The 21,163-nt window shown below is 33.0% G+C and overlaps 1 protein-coding gene across 1 annotated transcript in view; it reads left to right on the top strand.

Annotated features, from left to right (window-relative positions):
* The first annotated feature begins 6,131 nt into the window (after positions 1–6,131).
* Positions 6,132–21,163, top strand: part of LOC115955767 (probable galactinol--sucrose galactosyltransferase 1) — a 32,554-nt gene continuing 17,522 nt past the window's right edge. The window contains 13 exon segments of the mRNA XM_031074089.1: positions 6,132–6,570; positions 7,200–7,459; positions 7,556–7,646; positions 8,022–8,070; positions 8,174–8,198; positions 8,201–8,264; positions 8,390–8,497; positions 8,596–8,730; positions 8,818–9,228; positions 9,327–9,468; positions 9,565–9,632; positions 9,719–9,853; positions 9,990–10,207. Of these exon segments, the coding sequence (XP_030929949.1) occupies positions 6,380–6,570; positions 7,200–7,459; positions 7,556–7,646; positions 8,022–8,070; positions 8,174–8,198; positions 8,201–8,264; positions 8,390–8,497; positions 8,596–8,730; positions 8,818–9,228; positions 9,327–9,468; positions 9,565–9,632; positions 9,719–9,853; positions 9,990–10,207 (1,897 nt within the window). The 5' untranslated portion in view covers positions 6,132–6,379.

Raw genomic sequence — 21,163 nt, 5'->3', positions numbered from 1 at the left:
AAAACCTAAGCCCCAAAAACTTATTTTTGCCACAACACAATTTTCTCCTTAAAACTTATTTTTCTTCAAGATTTTTTTTGAGGGCGGCTCATGCTTCACAATTCACATATTCCACTTATGTATTGGACTCCTCTCCTTCTTCGGTCAATGCATCAAGGTTAGGGTTATTTGATTTGTTCAATAAAAATTATAGATTTGTTGCTTTTTCTTATAAGTTTGTCAATTGTTGTTTTGTTTATTTAATTGCTGGGCCTGAATCTTTTAATTAAATCTTCAAATTTTTATTGAACAAATCAAATAACCCTAACCTTGATGCATTGACCGAAGAAGGAGAGGAGTCCAATACATAAGTGGAAAAGCTATAATCATGGATTCCCTTCTTTCTATTGTATTTCTCTATTGCGTAATTATATATATATATATATATATATATTGTTTTATTTCAATACTTTTGAAGCTTTGAATCTTCTGATTTTTAAAAAATTTTTTTTTTTTTGGCCTTTTGGAAGTTTTAACATCATAACTTTTGGGTTTTATTTTTTCTATTATCAGAAATTATCTAGAAGATTTCAATGAATATCCATGGATTATTCTTTTTGAGGGTAACCCATCTTTATCTTATATTTCTATTCCTAACTTTTTTTTCCTATATTTTTTCTTTAATTGTCCGTGTTTACGTCTCTTTTGTTTTTCTTATTTTTACTTTCATAGCGTATGTACATGTTGTGTATGTTCTTTGATTCTTTCTTTAATGATTTTTGTGAGTATGTGTCATCGTATCTGGGTACTTAGGCAAAATCTATAAAGACTAAAGATGCTTCATTTTTTTTTTTTCTTTTGTAATGAATCCTGTGTTTTTCATGACTTTAGTGAGTCATATTCTTAATGATCGAAATGGTTTTATTTGACGTGGATTTTGTTCATATTGGTTTCAAAGTTTATTTCTTGGCTTATATTATAGATTGTAATATATTTATTCATCAAACTGTTTAGTTGAGTTTGTTTTCGAAATTGTTTTCAGTGTTGGACATTTTCTTGAAGCATGTTGGTATCATATATTAAAATACTGTTAAGTTGATAATAATAATAATAATAATAATATAGTTTAATAAATGTCTGAAACGTATAGCTGTTAACAAATGTTTTAGCTATATGATTTTATTTTACAAATTCAATTTTGGTGTTGTAGTAAAATAAACAAAGATTAAATTATATATTGTACTCAATACATTTCCCGTGCATCGCATGGGTTAGCGACTAGTTTTTTATATATGGATGTTATTTTTTGGCACTTTATCCATTTGAGACCCAATGTAAGAACATCCACAATAAAAGTGGTAGAATTACTCAAATGTTATTTTAGCACTTCAAACTAAAAAAAAATTATGTTACATAAAAATATGCTATATCTAAATTTTTTTAACATTCACTTATAGTGAACTCTTATATAAGAGTTCACTGTAGCAACTTTTTTTTTATAATGATTTTTATTTTCCTTCTCCAGTCTCCTCCCTACCTCTCACTCTTGTTCATTTTAATGATTTTTATTAATATATTGAGTTATTTATATTATTTTAATAAGTTGTATATAAAATTAGAAGATTTGATAAAATGTGTATTAATAAATAAAATAATTTTTTGATATACTAAAAGTTAAATATATTAGCACCTTTGAGGTGAAAGCTCTAAATAAGTTTAGATTTTTAGGATTTGGATGCTACTATATTACTGTTTAACTCCACCGAACTTCACTTTAATGTGATTTGACAAACACCAAACCTACATTTATGAACTCAACCGAAGTTTACCATCAACAATATGAATTATAAGCAGACTCAACTACTTAACCTCGCACCAAACTCATAGACTATCACAAATAAACTCACAAACATGAACAAACCTTCTTACATGCCCAAATTAACACATAAACATCTCATACTTAAACTCCCAATCCCAAAATCTAATACATCCAATAACTTTCTCATACAAAAATAAACAAATATTCTAACTACTTTTCAAATAAATCTAATATATTCTTTGATGAATAAAAAATATCTAATTAGTTTTTCAATAGGGGTTACTTTTTCCATACCTGTCAAAAGAATCATTTACTTCCACACCCCCCCCCCTTCCCCAAAAAAAAAAAAAAAACCCTTCAACCTAGGCTCTATTTAGGATTCACTTATTTTGCTGAAATTGAAAATTTTTTATTGAAAATACTGTAAATAAAGGTAAAAGTTAGCTGAAATAGTACAGTAGTACTTATGAATAATATCAAAAAGTGCAGTAGAGTCCATAAATAATAACAAAAATAAACTAAATAGTAAAATAAATTGACAAAATTAATCATGTAAAACAGAAAATTTCTAATAGTACTACCTTAGATTACATTACATCCATTTACAATCATGATTAGGTGGACTTTCCTAATACAATTCCCTTCAATCAATCATATAAAAGATATGGCCATTTTTGCACCACATAGAATCGATGCATTCACAAAATCGAGAGGGCAATTATATATATCAAGCAAGCTGTCCCATGCTATGTCTAATCTGTCTGCTCCTTCAAAATCTTTCTTTATTAAGCTTCCTTTTAAATGCCAAGTAGGATCTGAGCTGTGTCTGTGTAGTATCTGATAGACTGATATGGCTACACGTAATCATTTGCTTTACGTCTTCAATGCCATTGACTTCAAATTATATGTAGCTTTCCCAACGTAAACCTATGCAAATATTAATGAGCTCCACCCCACCTCTAGTAGCTGCCAACGTAACTGGCCAATAATTATTGGTTTATATTAGTAAAGACAATGATATAGATGACACTTATGTTCCTCAAAAAAAAAAAAATATATATATATATATATATATATATATAGATGACACTTATCCAGTGTAAACCTGCCACGTGGCTAGCACAAAGTGAAAATTGAGCTAATTTATGGTTCACATTGATAAATAAATAAGTTGGTGATGAATTTAATGATAAATAATTGAGAAATGTCTATAATTTTCTCACAACAAATTAAACAGTAAGTTGTTATGAGTTTCTATTGATGGGCAAAAAAGTAATTTCAGCAGTGGATTTAAATTGAAAATCTATAACAATCTGTCACCTGAGATTTATTGTAAAAGTATTTTGAAAAGAGATTAAATTTTATAAAGATGGGGTGTAAAATCCATGTTTTACACTATCCAATAAGTGATGTCATATCATTATTTTACTTAAAATTCAATATATTCTACCACACCTAATAACATCTCAATAAATTCCTAATTTGGTTGGATTTTTATATGGGTATTAGAATTGATTGAGTGTAATTGTGTTTATTCTTAAATATGTGATAAGATGATGTGGCAAGTTGAGATTGGAGATGTAAAACATGGGTTTTACACCACGTCCTTATAGAATTTAATCTCTTTTGAAAATGTTGTGAACGTAGTATTTCTCTAAATAATAACATAATAACAAATATGTAAAAATCAATTACACCTAGTTAATAATTTGTAATAAATTAGCATCATGATTTTGTTTTTATTTTAAAATTTTAAGTTAGCTTGGGTCCAATGATTGTATACTATGAACTTTTTGAAATATAAATACGTGACAAGTACTTGACATGTGTCCAAATCTTAACCAATCCAGAACACAATGCACTAGACATAGACTAGTTACTGCGTCGAGAAGCCACATAGCTCCAATTTATGAAGGAGATATTTATAAAGCAATGATCCGATGCTTCACCAATTTGTTAGTCTTCAAAGAACTTTTCAATCAACACCATTCATCCCCTTGTGGGGTATCCCCAAATGTTAAAATAAATCCCAAAATTGAGAAACCCATTACTCATAATATCAAATCATTCTTTGTATTCACTATTCACTTACATTTTACACACAAGTCACAAATTTTTTCATAAGTATTCAGAGATTTTATATATAATATATATATTGTAATTAATATTAATAAAAATATTTTTAATAATAAATTTATTAAAAAAAAGACATTATTTTGGTTACATCTTTTTATATTAAATCAGTCATTAAAAAAATAAATACAATAGTATTCCAAAATTATGGTACCCATTTCATGATTTTTTTTAGTTTTATCATTGGACTAAAACACTAATTATTATTTTTTTGTAAGGTGTAAAATCTTTTAATTCAATGACCAACAAAAATAAAAAAATAAAATTGTGTATGTGATATTAGGATTTCAAAGACAGTGGTGGCTCTAGGAATTTTGTCTAGGTTGTTCCTTAGGAAGCATAAATTACACAATCTTATTTCCTTTTAGCCTCGAGGTAATTACGTTTGATTTAATGTTATTAATTTCGTTTTGTTTCGGCCGGAATGGCTAGAAAATACCCTGCCGGTAAACAAACCGGAACAATAACCCACCCTATTCCACTTTGAAAAAATTAGAGTCATTCCAGACTATTTCGGGTGTTTCAAGACGTTTCGGTAAATACTGGCTGAAATTCAAGATTCGGCTGGCTTGAAGTTTGTGCTTAAAAAAAAAAAGTTGTTCTTAAAACCAAAACAAATTTGCATTATGTACACCGAAAAACCTCATAAGGAAAAAAAAAAAAAAAAAAAAAAAAAAAAAGAACAAAGGTACATGTACAACTAAAAAAAAAATCGTATTGAGAAATTTGAAACTCAAAACTTGAGAAGAGATACTGCTGCACTGGTACTGGTAGAAGACACAAAAGTTATGAATAAGGAGGAAGGCAAAACGTAGATGTAAAATTGTAGATGAAGATGTAATAAAATTTAAAACGTAGATGTAAAAGTGTCTGGAAACCACTTATTTTGCTAACACTGAAAATTTTTCGCTGAAAATACTGTACATAAAGGTAAAAGTTAACTGAAATAGTACAGTAAGGTCCATGAATAGTACTAAAAAATGTAGTAAGACTTATGAATAGTAGCAAAAATAAGCTGAATAGTAAAATAAGCTAACTAAAAATAATTTATCCAAACACACATGAAGCATGCGTTTGGATTGAAATGAAAAATTAAAATTATTTTATTATTTAACTTAATTTTGCTACTATTTATGGGCCCCACTGCACTTTTTAGTACTATTCATGGGCCCCACTGTATTATTTCAATTAACTTTTACCTTTATCTACAGTACTTTTAACAATAAATTTTTAGTTTCAGTAAAATAAACAGTATCCAAACAAATCCGAAGTGTAGAAATCGAGAAGACAAAAGACGTGTGTGGTTAAGAATAAACAAAAAAAATTAAAAAATTAAAAATGAGAAGTAATATATGTCTAATGAGGAAAAATAATAAAAGGTTAGAAATTGTGTTGTATTGGGCAGTGTGCTTAATCAAGGAATCAAGCCACTACCTAGTTTTTAGTAGTTTTATTATAATTTTTTTCCTTTAGATTTTAGTTCAAAATTTTTTTTTTGAGTTTTTCCTTTTTACTTGAAAAACCCCAATATATTGTGAAGTTACTCAAATTATAGACCAAAATTTAATTTTATTGACATAAAAAAAATTTTGGAGAAATTTAGTGTGGTCCCAAATCTTTTTTTTAAATATAAATAAATATAAAATTTTAAATTATTATATATAAAAGTCGTCCTGAGACCACTGGCCATGAGTGGCGCCGCCACTGTTCAAAGATGACAAACAGAACTTATCCTGATTTGGCATGAAAGGTGGGTGATAAGGTGTCCACGAAACCAACGGCCTGTGATGAGTCATGATTCATTATTGGTAGTGCATGGCTGAATCACATGGATGTCTGTAAAAAGAGCTGACACATTCTGACATGTCATACTTTATCACAAGGTGCCGTACGTATTTACAACAGAGATTTCGTCAAACGTATCGCGCCGAATGTTACAACGAATTCATTGAAAGTTTAATAAAGAATCCAAACTTTCTAACAACCGTGAAAAAAAAGTTGTAATCTACTAATAGATACTTTTTTACACGTTGTATGAGGAGGGGCTTTTGGTTTCAGTGGGTCCCAACCACAGAGTCAGCCACGGAGTCCGTAGTTTGCAAAATCATATTTGCAACCGACTCGTTGAGTTTTCAACATGGGCTTCATGACTCGTGTTAAATTTGTGTCACCTATAAATACATGGATGAACTTCTCGAAGTGTCACCTACTCACTTTCATAGCTTGCTTTCACGTATCTATCATCCTAAATTGTCGTTGTAGTTAATAGTTATTGTCTTGTGTTGCTTTTGTTGTGTTTTACTTGGTCCATAGTTGGTATTAGAATTTTAACAAGCCAGCTGCTTGTTGCTCAGTCCTCGATTAATCTGTCAAGAATTCATAGTTGATTATAAAATTTTGAGACTAATTAAGACTTGATTGTTGTTGTTGAAAAGAGAGAGAGAGAAGATGACCGTTGGGGCGGGGATAAGTGTGGCTGATGGGAATTTGGTGGTGTTGGGGAGCAAAGTGTTGCATGAAGTGCATGAAAACATTGTGGTGACAGCAGCCACAGGAGGTGCATTGGTGAATGGGGCATTCATTGGGGTCAGGTCCAATCAGATGGGAAGCCACCGGGTCTTTCCTATTGGGAAGCTTGAGTATGTTTCTCTCTCTTCTAATTTATTTCTTTTTGAACATTGTTATGGGGTTCTCTTTGAATTTATCTTAGTATGTTTGTGTGCTCAGATAATGACAATATGACTATTCTGATTCTTGGTTATAAATTAACAAATTTTTTATTAGCACACCTTTTGTTCTAGTTTGCTTGTTTTCTTTCTTGTATAAGAGGATTTGCAATCCTAAAGCTTTGGGATTTTGTTGTTTGATCCTAATCCTTTTTTGTTTGGCGGATTTAATGTAACTTTTTTTATATGTATAATTTATTTTTTGGAATTCTGATCTAACTTATCCAAGTCATAATTTGTGGGGGGTTTTTAAGATGATCTGTAATGTGTTATATGTGGTAAATGTTCTTTGTTGTTTTAGTTACAGTATAATGTGAAGTTTTCAATATACAGGGGACTTCAAGCTTTTGATAAGAGAATTTGTAATGTTACAGCTTTGGGATTTTGTTGTTGACTTGTTTCATACTTTTTTTTTTTGAGTGGTTTCTAAGTCTTAATCTGTGGGGGTTCTTTTAAGATGGCCTGTAAGTGTTCTATATGGGAAAGGATCAAAATTTGGATTATTTCCTTACATTTTGTGATGAATTCAAATGGTTATGCAGGGGACTGAGGTTTATGTGTGATTTTCGCTTCAAGTTGTGGTGGATGACACACAGGATGGGTAATTGTGGCCAAGACATACCCTTTGAGACCCAGTTTTTGATTGTTGAGGCACGCGATGGTTCTAATGTTGAACAAGGAAGCAAAGATGGCATGGACCAATCTGCCTTATATGTTGTTTTCTTACCAATTCTTGAAGGTGATTTCAGGGCTGTTCTTCAGGGAAACGAGCAGAATGAGTTGGAAATTTGCTTGGAAAGTGGTATGAAATAAAACGTTTTAGTTTTTGTTTGATCAATTTATGGACATTTTGGCTATCTTTGAAATGGATATGAAAAAAGAAATTGGTTCTTTGCAGGAGATCCAGCTGTTGAGGATTTCGAGGGGAGTCATTTGGTTTTTGTGGCTGCTGGACCAGACCCCTTTGATGTCATCACAAATGCAGTCAAGTAAGTCTTAAATTTTGATACACATTTATATATTGGCAATACCAGTATCCCTTAATTTCCATTCATTGTCTGTCCAGTTTGAAATTTCAAGTCTAAGTCATTAAAGAATTGAAAACACATTTACATTAATTCCTTTAGAATCTTAGAAGTAAAATTCTTATATATATTTGTTTCATATAGCACTTGCAGGTTTAAATCTTATGATTCTTATCACATACTATGTGAAATTGATCACCCTCATGTATTAATTCTTGATCTTATCTTCTTAAATGTTTTTAATCTGTACAAGTTTTATTATAGAGTTTTGACTTAGATAAGCAGAAATGATCTTTCCTTATACATATCTGACTTTATTTTTATTTCATTTATGAACAGGACTGTTGAGAAACATTTACAGACATTTTGTCATCGTGAGAGAAAGAAGGTACACTTTCCCTACTTCAGAGTATCCTCTGTCTTAACTAGGTTTTTGTACATTGTCATACTTAACTCCATAACTTCTAATTTCTATATGTTATATGGTTCAGATGCCAGACATGTTGAACTGGTTTGGCGGTGTACATGGGATGCTTTCTATACTGATGTCACTTCAGAAGGCGTGAAGGAAGGTTTAGAGAGGTACCTTCTGTCTAGCTTTTCTCGCCATTGGTTTTGTAGTAAAGTCAGTGGTAATGTTAACATTTTTCGTAAAAATTACATGGTTCTGGCATTATAAAAGATGCTAATTAGTAAAACTTTTGCAGCTTAGAGAAGGGTGGGATTCCTCCAAAGTTTGTTATAATTGATGATGGATGGCAATCAGTTAGCATGGATCCGACTGGTATTAAATGTGAAGCTGATAACAGTGCCAAGTGAGTGCTTGATCCAAAAAACTTTTCTGTTTGTTTTGCCACCTTTCCTTTCTTTGGCTAACAATAGTTGCTGTTTTGGCATTGTTCTTGTCCTTCAGCTTTGCAAATAGGTTGACACATATCAAAGAAAACCACAAATTTCAGAAAGATGGTAAAGAGGGTCACAGGGTAGAGGATCCAGTATTGGGAGTTCGCCACATTGTTGGTGAAATCAAGGATCAGCATGCTCTAAAGTAGGTTTTTCTTATTTAGAGTTTCAAATCGTAGTGTTGCACCTATAATTTGATGAGGTATTTATGCTTTTCTTTGTGAATTTCCAGGTATGTCTATGTGTGGCATGCGATAACAGGATATTGGGGTGGTGTTAAACCTGGTGTTACTGAAATGGAACATTATGAATCTAAGTTGGCCTATCCCGTTTCATCTCCCGGGGTTCAATCAAATGAGGATTGTGATGCTTTAAAAAGCATTACAACAAATGGGCTCGGCCTTGTGAACCCTGAAAATGTTTTCAACTTCTACAATGAACTCCACTCATATCTTGCATCAGCTGGTATTGATGGTGTCAAAGTTGATGTTCAGAACATCCTTGACACTCTTGGGGCAGGCCATGGTGGGAGGGTTAAACTTGCTAGAAAATACCATCAGGCCTTAGAGGCGTCTATATCCAGAAACTTCCATGACAACGGAATTATTTTTAGCATGAGTCACAACACAGATGGTTTGTACAGGTAGTTACTCTTTTGAAATCCTGTTTTTCCTTTTTGACATTAACGTTCCTTTAGAGTTGCAAACCATATTGATTTGTTTTGCCTTTGGTATTGTATAGTGCAAAGCGATCAGCTGTTATAAGGGCATCAGATGATTTCTGGCCAAGAGATCCAGCATCACACACAATTCATATTGCTTCTGCTGCTTATAACACCATTTTTCTTGGGGAATTTATGCAGCCAGATTGGGATATGTTCCATGTAAGCGAACAAATTTGATTTTTTGGTTTTACTTTGAACTTTTAGATTACTGGTCAATATGTTGGATTCTAATTTTAAAATTGTTTGGGATGATAGAGTGTACATCCATTGGCTGAATATCATGGAGCAGCTCGTGCTGTGGGAGGATGTGCTATTTATGTCAGGTAAGATTTTTGCTCATGAACTTATGCTAGCTCTGTAACATGAAACTACAGGTTTTCTCATATTAGATATATATATGGTGGTGCAGTGACAAGCCTGGACACCACGACTTCAATCTCCTAAAGAAGCTTGTACTTCCTGATGGTTCTATATTGAGAGCCAAACTTCCAGGAAGACCAACACGGGATTGCTTGTTTTCTGATCCTGCCAGAGATGGAAAAAGGTAAATAATGATAACAATGATGATTGGCCTTTGGACTTAACAGAATTTCCACCCCGATAAGAATCTGTCATTCACTTTCCACAAATGCTGTGTGTTTTAGGGCCATTTATGTTTAACTTAGCTCTTGATTGTGCAGTCTTCTAAAGATTTGGAATCTCAATGAGTTTAATGGAGTTGTGGGAGTCTTCAACTGCCAGGGAGCTGGCTGGTGTAAGGTTGGAAAGAAGAATCTTATCCACGATGAAAATCCTGGTACCATTACTGGGGTGATTAGGGCTAAAGATGTTGATTATTTGCCGAGAGTTGCAGATGATACATGGACTGGGGATACTGTTATATTTTCCCATCTTGGTGGTATGTATATTTATCCTTGATTTTGTAATTCGTAGAATCAAACCTAATAAGGCATGGTTTAGCATTTAGCCACAATACACCATGCTACATAACATTTATGTAATATTTAAAAAAATAAAAACTCTTTACTGTTTAATTCTTCTAATGAAATTTTTGTGGTCCTAATTGCAGGGGAAGTAGTTTATCTTCCAAAGGATGCAGCAATTCTAATCACACTAAAATCCCGAGAATACGAAGTTTTCACAGTGGTTCCCGTTAAGGAACTCCACAATGGGGTTAAATTTGCTGCCGTAGGTTTAATCAAGATGTTCAATTCAGGTGGAGCCATTAAAGAAATGAATTATGATTCTAAGACAAATACAAGTGTTGCCTTGAAAGTTCGAGGGTGTGGCCTATTTGGGGCTTATTCATCAGCTAGACCCAAGAGGATAACAGTTGATTTGCAGGAAATAGAATTCAGATATGAAGAAGGATCGGGTTTGGTCACCATTTCTTTGAGAGTTCCAGAGCAAGAGTTGTACCTCTGGAACATATCCATTGAGCTATAAAATTGAAATTTATGTACTGCAGTATTAGGGGTATTTAAGTTTTGTCCTTAAAGAGTCCATTCACCATTTGAGGGACTCACTAGGTCTTTAGGAGAACATGGTGGTATATTGTGTCAATGGATCACAATGTCCCAGTATGGTCATTGGATTTACTTATGTTACTTTGGGCTTTCTTAACCCATAACACTGCTTGTGGGCTCCTTTGGCCCATTTCTTTCTCCTTGGGCATCCTTGGCCCATTTCTTTCCCTGAGCATCCTCGGCCCATTTTCTAATTTTACATTCTCATGGGTTTTTATTAACTCTCTTGGGATTTCCTAGCCCAATTACCATATCCTTCATCCTTGGGGCTCATGGGTTTTCCATCAATCCCTTACTTTCTTACTTCATTACTTCAGGTTTGCTATAGCCAATTCTTACTTCTCTACATCACTTAATGTCCATGAGTTTACTATTTCTTTCTCTAGGCTCCTTTAGGCCCATTTGCTTTCCTCAAGGCCCATTTACTTATTTTTTGTGCCTATAATTCATTATTCCTGCCACTTGGGCTTAGCAGTTTCTCTCTCATTATTCCTGCCACTAGAGAGTCTAGGAAGGGAAATTGTTTAACCTACGGGACTAGCAGCATATAGTAATTATTTTTTAAAAAATTAACAAAAGAAATAAAAAAATAATTAAATAATTTCATCTTTGCATTATATGTCACATGATTCATTTTCACGAAGGAATTATAGGCAACACCAATTTGATAGAATTGATCTCAAATTTGTATTTGGATTTAGTTTTATTATTGGGTTTCCTTTATTTTTATTTATTTTTTTTAAAGTTCAAGAATTAATTTTGTAGGAGTGCTTATTTATGTATAATTCTTTGATTCAGCGTAAACTTCAAGTACGTTAAATGCTTAGAATTTCCTGTGAATTAATTCACTAGTTTTGTTTTGCCTTAAATCAATCAATTTCATTAAACTATATTAAAAAATTAATTCTTGAGGAGATAATGTTTTGATGATTTCGGGGAGAAAACTCTTAGGCCTCACCTAAATAAACTCATTTTTCCATTCTTAACCAAATTCTTGGCATGTGAAAATTTGCAATTTTGTGGCCCATGATGTCTTTTATTATTGATTTGGTTTAATGATATATAATGTCTAATTCAGCAAAAAAGCCAAGAGCCTTATAGTTTAATGACACTTTCCAATACAAAAAGTACATGGGGGTCTAGGACGGGAAATGGATTGAGTTACGGGACTAGCAACAAATTGGAATTATCAAAAAACAATTCGACAAAGGAAATAAAAAATAAGTGAATCATTTCATCTTTACATTATATGTCACATGATCCATTTTCATGAAGGAATTATAGGCAATGCCGGTTTGTTAGAATTGATCTCAAATTTCTATTTGGATTTGCTTTTATTATTGGGTTTCCTATTTTTTTGTTTAATGTTCAAGAATAAATTTTCTAAGCGTGATTACTTATATATAATTCTTTGATTTAGCGTAAACTTCAAGTACGTTAAATGCTTAGCATTTCTTGTGAATTAATTCATTAGTTTTGTTTTGCCTTAAATCAATAAATTTCATTAAACTATCTTAGAAAATTAATTCTTGAGGAGATAATGTTTTGGTGAGTCCAGGGAGAAAACTCTTAGGCCTCACCTAAATAAACTCATTTTTCCATTCTTAACCAAATTCTTGACATGTGGAAATTTGTAATTTTGTGGCCCATGATGTCTTGTATTATTGATTTAGTTTAATGATAGATAATGTTTAATTCAACAAAGTAGTTTAGTGACACTTTCCCATACACAAAGTATTTTGGGGTCTAGGAAGGGAAATGGTTTGAGCTAGGGGACTAGCAACATATAGTAATTATCTAAAAAAATCTACATAAGAAATAAAAAATAATTAAATCGTTTCATCTTTGCATTATATGTCACATGATTCATTTTTATAATGGGCTAAGCTGGTTTGTTAGAATTGATCTCAAATTTCTATTGGATTTGGTTTTTTAATGGGTTTCCTTTTTTCTTTTTCTTTTTTTTAATGTTCCAGAATTAATTTTCTAAAAGTTTTTATTTATGTATAATTTTTTGATTTAGCGTAAACTTCAAGTATGTTAAATGCTTAGAATTTCCTGTGAATTAATTCACTAGTTTTGTTTTGCCTTAAATCAATCAATTTCATTAAAATATATTAAAAATTAATTCTTGAGGAGATAATGTTTTGATGAGTTCAGGGAGAAAACTCTTAGGCCTCCCCTAAATAACCTAATTTTTCCATTCTTAACCAAATTCTTGGCATGTGGAAATTTGTAATTTTGTGGTCCATAATGTCTTGTATTATTGATTTGGTTTAATGATAGATAATGTCAAATTCAGCAAAAGAGTAAAGAGCCTTATAATTGAATGACACTTTCCAATACACAAAGTACAAGGGGGTTCAGGGAGGGAAATGGTTTGAGTTGCAAGTCCAGCAACATTTTGGAACTAACTAAAAAAATTCAACAAAACTAATAAAAAATAATTAAATCATTTAATCTTTACATTATATGTCACATGATTCATTGTCACAAAGGAATTATAGGCAATGCCGGTTTGTTAGAATTGATCTCAAATTTCTATTTGGATTTGGTTTTATTATTGGGTTTCCTTTGTTTTTTTTTTTTTTTTTTTTTAATGTTCAAGAATGAATTTTCTAAAAGTGTTTAGTTAAATATATTTCTTTGATTTAGCGTAAGCTTTGAGTACGTTAAATGTTTAGAATTTCCTGTGAATTAATTCACTAGTTTTGTTTTGCCTTAAGTCAATCAATTTCATTAAAATATCTTAGAAAATTAATTCTTGAGGCGATAATGTTTTAGTGAGTTTCGGGGAGAAAACTCTTAGGCCTCACCTAAATAACCTCATTTTTCCATTCTTAACCAAATTCTTTGCATGTGGAAATTTGTAATTTTGTGGCCGATGATGTCTTGTAATATTGATTTGGTTTAATAATAGATAATGTTAGAACATATGTTATGTAAATTGGCTAATCCTTTGACAAAATGCACTTTACTTGTAATTGGGTAGATTTAGGATGGGTTTAGTACTTCAAGGAACAAGAGCTCAAGTTTAGTAATGAAGCCATGCAAATCTGTCCAAGAATCAAGTGAAGGAGTGCTATTCATTAAAACTCAACAGATAGCTCAATAGATCCATATCCATCGAGGTTTAATGCTGATGCTCAACAGTAGCTCGACAGAAGCTGTATCTGTCGAGAATTACGAAATTCAGATTTCTAAATCTGATTTCACGCATATCCATGTGTATTTATGTAGGGTTTCTTTTCTCACAATCCTAGACATGTATAAGGATTATTTTAAGGGCCGTCAAAGGTGATGCAAAGTGATGCAACTCAATGCAAATTGATTGTGCATGCAAATTGTGACGGGAGACAGAATTTGCCCTAGTTCATCATATTCCTTGTAGAAGCTGCAGCGTCTTTGCACCAAAGGTTTTGTAACCAAGGAGTTTCTTGACCTTCATCGTTGAATGAACTAAAGAACTTTGTAGCTAAATCTTCCTCAAGTTGGTGTGTTAGTCACGTACTTAAATCTGTGCATCAATTGGTTAGTCACATACAGGGAGCCGTGTATTGAAAAGAGAGATTGTCACTACATCACAAGTCCAATTGGGTATTGGGGTAAAGGTTCAACTGTAGGTTGGTATTAGGTATTGAGATTCCTTTTACTTGTAACCGCTTGTTTTGATAATAGTGGATTCTCGGAAGTGGTGACCTTAAATTCATTCGGTAGGGTTTTGTCTCAATAATTTTTCTCATTCATAAACAAATCACCTGTGTCAAATTTATTTTCCGCTGCATTTAACTTAGTTGGTGATTTGTTTGTGCTACCACGCTTATTGCATGTAATTGAATCTAATTAATTTCACTTGGCTAAATTAATTGATTAAGTTACCATAGGGGTCAATACATTCTTGGCCTATCAGATAATATCTAATTCAACAAGTGTCAAGAGTCTTATAGTTTAGTGACACTTTCCAATACACAAAGTACTCGGGGGTCTATTAAAGGAAATGGTTTGAACTGCTGGTCTAGCAACATATAGTAATTATCTAAAACAAATTCAACAAAAGAAATAAAAATAATTTAAAAATCATTTCATCTTTGCATTATATGTCACATGATTCATTTTCATGAAGGAATTATAGGCAATGCCAGTTTGTTAGAAATGATCTCAAATTTCTATTTGGTTTTGGTTTTATTATTGGTTTTTTTTTTTTTTTTTAATGTTCAAGAATTAATTTTCTAAGAGTGTTTAGTTATGTATAATTCTTTGATTTAGCATATACTTCGAATACGTTAAATGCTTAGAATTTCCTGTGAATTAATTCGCTAGTTTTGTTTTGACTTAAATCAATCAATTTCATTAAACTATCTTGGAAAATTAATTCTTGAGGAGATAGTGTTTTGGTGAGTTCGTGGAGAAAACTCTTAGGCCTCACCTAAATAAACTCATTTTTCCATTCTTAACCAAATTCTTGACATGAGGAAATTGGTATTTTTGTGGCCCATGATGTTTTTTATTATTGATTTGGTTTAATGATTGATAATGTCTAATTCAACAAAATTGGTTTAGTAACACCTTCCCATACACAAAGTATTTTAGGGTCTAGGAAGGGAAATGGTTTGAGCTACCGGACTAGCAACATATAGTAATTTTCTAAAAAAAAATTCCACAAAAGAAATAAAAAATAATTAAATCACTTTATCTTTGCATTATATGTCACATGATTCATTTTCATGAAGGAATTATAGGCAATTCCGGTTTGTTAGAATTGATCTCAAATTTCTATTTGGATTTTGTTTTATTATTGGGTTTTTTTTTTTTTTTTTGTTCATGTTCAAGAATTAATTTTCTAAGAGTGTTTAGTTATGTATAATTTTTTAATTTAGCGCAAACTTTGAGTACGTTAAATGCTTAGAATTTTTTGTGAAATAATTCACTAGTTTTGTTTTGACTTAAATCAATCAATTTTGATGGTGTTACAAAAAACACCCAACTCCTAGGCTCGTCCATATGACTCGTCCAATGAAAGACCAACTAGGGCGAACCAAGTGCATGTAGTGATCGTCCTAGGCGTCCTTAATGACCTCATCCGTCCTTAGAAGCGTTTAGACAGATGAGCTTCCTTAAAAAGCTCGTCCGTCCTTAGAAACGTTTGGACGGACGAGCTCTACACTTAATAAAGGAAATTAGGCCTCTTTGTGATGAATCGTTTCCAACAACAGTTATGGAAACGATAGTCAAAGAAACATAACTCCCACGGCAGTTACAGGACTTAATTCCAAATCCTACGAACTCCTTAATAATAGGGGGAGTTATGAGATGAATAACCGCTTACATCAACCTATATAAACACTTTTACTCATGTGAAGAAGGGTAAGTTCATTCTAGACAATATTCCTAGAATCTTGAAATTTCAGATTTCCTGAAGAAAGAAACTAACTTCATCATCGGAGGATTTGTGGCCGGTCACCCCGGTCTCCTCTGACTTTTGTCAATACTTTTTCAGGTCCAACACATCTTCTTAATCTGCATCATCCAACCTACTGATTTTCCGAGAAACATCAAATTTCATTAAACTATCTTGGAAAATTTATTCTTGAGGAGATAGTGTTTTGGTGAGTTTGTGGAGAAAACTCTTAGGCCTCACCTAAATAAACTCATTTTTCCATTCTTAACCAAATTCTTGGCATGAGGAAATTGGTATTTTTGTGGCCCATGATATCTTTTATTATTGATTTGGTTTAATGATTGATAATGTCTAATTCAACAAAATTAGTTTAGTGACACCTTCCCATACACAAAGTATTTTGGGGTCTAGGAAGCGAAATGGTTTGAGCTACGGGACTAGCAACACATAGTAATTTTCTAAAAAAATTTCCACAAAAGAAATAAAAAATAATTAAATTACTTCATCTTTGCATTATATGTCACATGATTCATTTTCATGAAGGAATTATTGGCAATTCCGGTTTGTTAGAATTGATCTCAAACTTCTATTTGGATTTGGTTTTATTACTGGGTTTCCTTTGTTCTTTTTTTTTTTTTTTTTTTTCATGTTCAAGAATTAATTTTCTAAGAGTGTTTAGTCATGTATAATTCTTTGATTTAGCCTAAACTTCGAGTACGTGTTAAATGCTTAGAATTTCCTATGAATTAATTCACTAGTTTTGTTTTGACTTAAATCAATATAAACTATCATGGAAAATTAATTCTTGAGGAGATAATGTTTTGCTGAGTTCATGGAGAAAACTCTTAGCCCTCACCTAAATAACCTCATTTTTCCATTCTTAACCAAATTCTTGGCATGAGGGAATTGGTAATTTTGTGGCCCATGATGTCTTTTATTATTGATTTGGTTGAATGATTGATAATGTCTAATTCAACAAAATTAGTTTAGTGACACCTTCCCATACACAAAGTATTTTAGGGTCTAGGAAGGGAAATGGTTTGAGCTACGGGACTAGCAACATATAGTAATATTCTAAAAAAAAAAATCCACAAAAGAAATAAAAATAATAATTAAATCACTTCATTTTTGCATATATGTCACATGATTCATTTTCATGGAGTTATAGGTATGCCGGTTTGTTAGAATTGATCTCAAATTTCTATTCGGATTTGGTTTTATTATTGGGTTTCCTTTGTTTTTTATTTTTTAATGTTCAAGAATTAATTTTCTAAGAGTGTTTAGTTATGTATAATTCTTTGATTTAGCGTAAATTTCAAGTACATTAAATGCTTAGAATTTCCTATGAATTAATTCACTAGTTTTGTTTTGTCTTAAATCAATCAATTTCATTAAACTATCTTAGAAAATTAATTCTTGAGATAATGTTTTGGTGAGTTTGGGGAGAAAACTCTTAGGCCTCCCCCAAATAACCTAATTTTTCCATTCTTAACCAAATTCTTGGCATGTGGAAATTTGTAATTTTGTGGCCCAAAATGTCTTGTATTATTGATTTGACCTAATGATAGATAATGTCTAATTCAACAAAAGAGCCAAGACCCTTATTATTTAATGACACTTTCCAATACACAAAGTATATGGGGGTCTAGGAAGGGAAATGGTTTGAGCTACAGGTCTAGCAACATATTGGAATTACCAAAAAAAATTCAACAAAGCTGATAAAAAATAATTAAAATTATTTCATCTTTACATTATATGTCACATGATTCTTTTACATTTAGGAATTATAGGCAATGCTGGTTTGTTAGAATTGATCTCAAATTTCTATTTGGATTTGGTTTTATTATTGGTGTTCCTTTGTTTTTTTTAAATGTTCAAGAATTAATTTTCTAAGAGTGTTTTGTTTTATTTATATATATATATATATATTTATTTATTTATTTATTTATTTATTTATATTTATATTTCTTTGATTTAGTGTAAACTTCGAGTATGTTAAATGCTTAGAATTTCCTGTGAATTAATTTACTAGTTTTGTTTTGCCTTAAATCTGAAAGCACAAATTAGTGTGAATACACTAATGCTTGTTCGGACCCTAATTTTAAAATTATGGCTAGATTGTTTTTATTCTTACTTAACAACATGCGAAACAAAAGTAAATATGCACAATAAACCGGTAACACTACTCTAAACCATATTTAACCACAATGAACAATAAAAGTAAAGCTTATTGAGTAGGGAAAAGAGATGCAAATATAAGATAATACCAAGATGTGTTATCGAAGAGGAAACTGAAGAACTCGAGAAAAAACCTTTCTTCGACCCTCCAAATCAAAATCAATCCACTAGTGAATAAAGTTGGAGTCCAAGAATAACAAAAGACCCTCCAAACCTAGTCTATCCCATGTACTTGAACCCTTCAAGCTCCTGCTACAAACAGACTTTTCGGAGTCTTGTCTTCACTAAATTTTCGGATCCCTCAATTTAGCCCAATTGCATCCACCACTAAATGGCTCCTTCCAATACTTCCCAAAGGCACCAAAACTTGACTCAATAGTTAGATTGGGTGAGGTAAGTGTTTGGGCTAAGAACCTCTCAAGGATTTAGAGATGGAGAGGTAGGAGTATAGGAAAACCGAGAGAAAATGTGTAGATGATTGTGGGTAGAACAATCTCTAACTCTCAAGTCTTTTTGCTAGGGTTTTCTCTCTGAAAAGCACTCCTTACATTTCATGGGTAATGAGTGTATATATAGTGTGGGTAAAGAATTTGGTAAAACACTTTTTCTTTTTGCCAAACAGAGAGTTTTATGAGTACCTCGCGAGATGGCCTTTCTCATGAAGTACTCATGAATTTGACAGTCTGGCAGGACTCTTCAGCTTCTAGTCGTGTGCTTCACACGTGGCCTTTCGCAAGTTACTCTTCTCATGAGCTTCTAGTGAGCTAGTCGTGAATTACACTGATACTTCTTTGAAGCTTGATTCTTCACCAATCTCTCACACTCATCCCTTACAAATAAACTCATATAAATACAGGGAAATGATTGAAGAAAATAAAATCAAATTTGGCACAAAATAAAGCCAACAAAGGCTAGTTGGAAATCACAACTGTCGACGCCCAGCCTCAACTGGCTAAGCGGAAAAGACCGTCGCTGCCATGCCTTTGTTCGACCACCCGTCGTGGTGACAGCTCCTGTGCGCGTGGGGCCCGTTGGAGGCCCCTCTTGATGTATATGCATGTGTGTTGTTCACGTGGAGCTTCGGGTGCTCTCTCTCTCTCTCTCTTGATGGAGGAAGGTAGGTCTACCTTTGGTTTTGTGGCAGGAATTTAGGCCAAATTTTAGGTGATTACCAAAGGTAAGTGAAGTCGCCACCAATCATTGAGTTTTTCTAAGGTGTGAATAGTCACCTGTTTTTAGTTGATTTTATTATCGATCCTTGGTTAAAAAAAATGTCATTTTTTCTAATCTAATGTGGATGGAAAAAATCTTGATTCTTAGGTCCGGAAGTTTGGTTACGTGTGGGGAAGGTGTTAGGCACCCCACAACACTTGTCCCAAGAATGATCCTTTGTTTTGATAAAACCATAATTTTTGGAGATTGGCAGTAAAAACATGATTTAGACATTGGCTTTCGGGGCTTTGAGGTTTGGTTTTGAATGGGTGTGGTCCCAATCTATGCTTTCCTAAGGCATTCGAGCAAAGTGCCAGATTTCCACCGCAGCGAAAATTAGGCATCGCGAGCCTTGAGTGACACGGATTGTGACAATCACACTGGAAAGGGGCAAGCAGGTATATATATACATGCATCATGCATAATGCTAGCACACAGAGCAAGAAAGTAAATACCTACATCCCTAAAACATGGCCCAAAATATAGGTGTAGGAAAATAAACAAGGGTCGCCATATTCTAGAGATGAGAACGAATGGTACAAAGCATGATATACCTAATACAAACCATCTAAGGGAGAAAGGGAGGAGGAAGGAAGGAGTTTAAAAGAGTACATAACCAAAGGGAAAAGCTAAACCATAAACCTATTGAACACAACTACTCGACTCATATTGGTAAGCTTGCATCTGCACCCTTTTTGCTTATGCCTAGGAGATCGTGCCTTAGCTCCATGTGTGTACATGCAAAGGCAAAGACTAGAAACCAGCAGACAAGCAATGGAAAGGGAGAGATGCATAGATAATAGCAAAAGGGCGCAACATAAACAAGCAAGATAGCAATGACAAGCATAGCATACAGGATGCAAGCAAACATACGAGCGAAGGGGCAGACAAGCAAGATAGCAAACAACAAGCAAAGGGTAAACAAGCAAGAGGAAACAAAAGGTGGTGTCCATGAGGGATAGATGTAGGTTTGGATCGGATGTCCATAGCCTCATTGTGTTGAAGCATGGACGACATACTAACAAGCAAGACTCATGCATGAATAAGTAAACAAGCGTGTAAAGATGCACATAAAGCCAACGAGTGGCACAAAAAAGCATGGTAAGTAATCATCACACGGAGCGAAAACGGGGATAGGTGTGCATGAAGCAACCGGCATCATGGCAATGCATCCCGAATGGCTGCATCTAAACAAGGCCTCATGGGTGTCGAATGTAACCACACAACCACGAACCTGCTAAGGGCGCCAAACGTGGCAAAGCCTAAATCAAGAGAGGCTAACACGAGCATAAAGCATAGAAGCAAGCAAGCCTGGACATGAAAAACGGGTGATCCAAACCCTTTGATATGGGCCAAGGTATATGGACGATGAAAAAGACCACAGGGTCTAGATCGGGTCCTAACCAAAAGGCCAAAACACAAGAAAATGCTATAAAAGGAACAAAAGGGCTGCAATAACACATGGCATGACAAACAAGTTTAGGCCTAGGCACACAAACATGGCATGGAGCACACAAGCACAAGGAAGATGGCATAAAGC

The sequence above is a fragment of the Quercus lobata genome, chromosome 8, assembly GCF_001633185.2.
Source record: "Quercus lobata isolate SW786 chromosome 8, ValleyOak3.0 Primary Assembly, whole genome shotgun sequence".
In the NCBI taxonomy this organism is placed as follows: domain Eukaryota; kingdom Viridiplantae; phylum Streptophyta; class Magnoliopsida; order Fagales; family Fagaceae; genus Quercus; species Quercus lobata.
The sequence above is the reverse complement of the archived record's forward strand: the minus strand, read 5'-3'. Positions and strand labels throughout refer to the sequence as shown.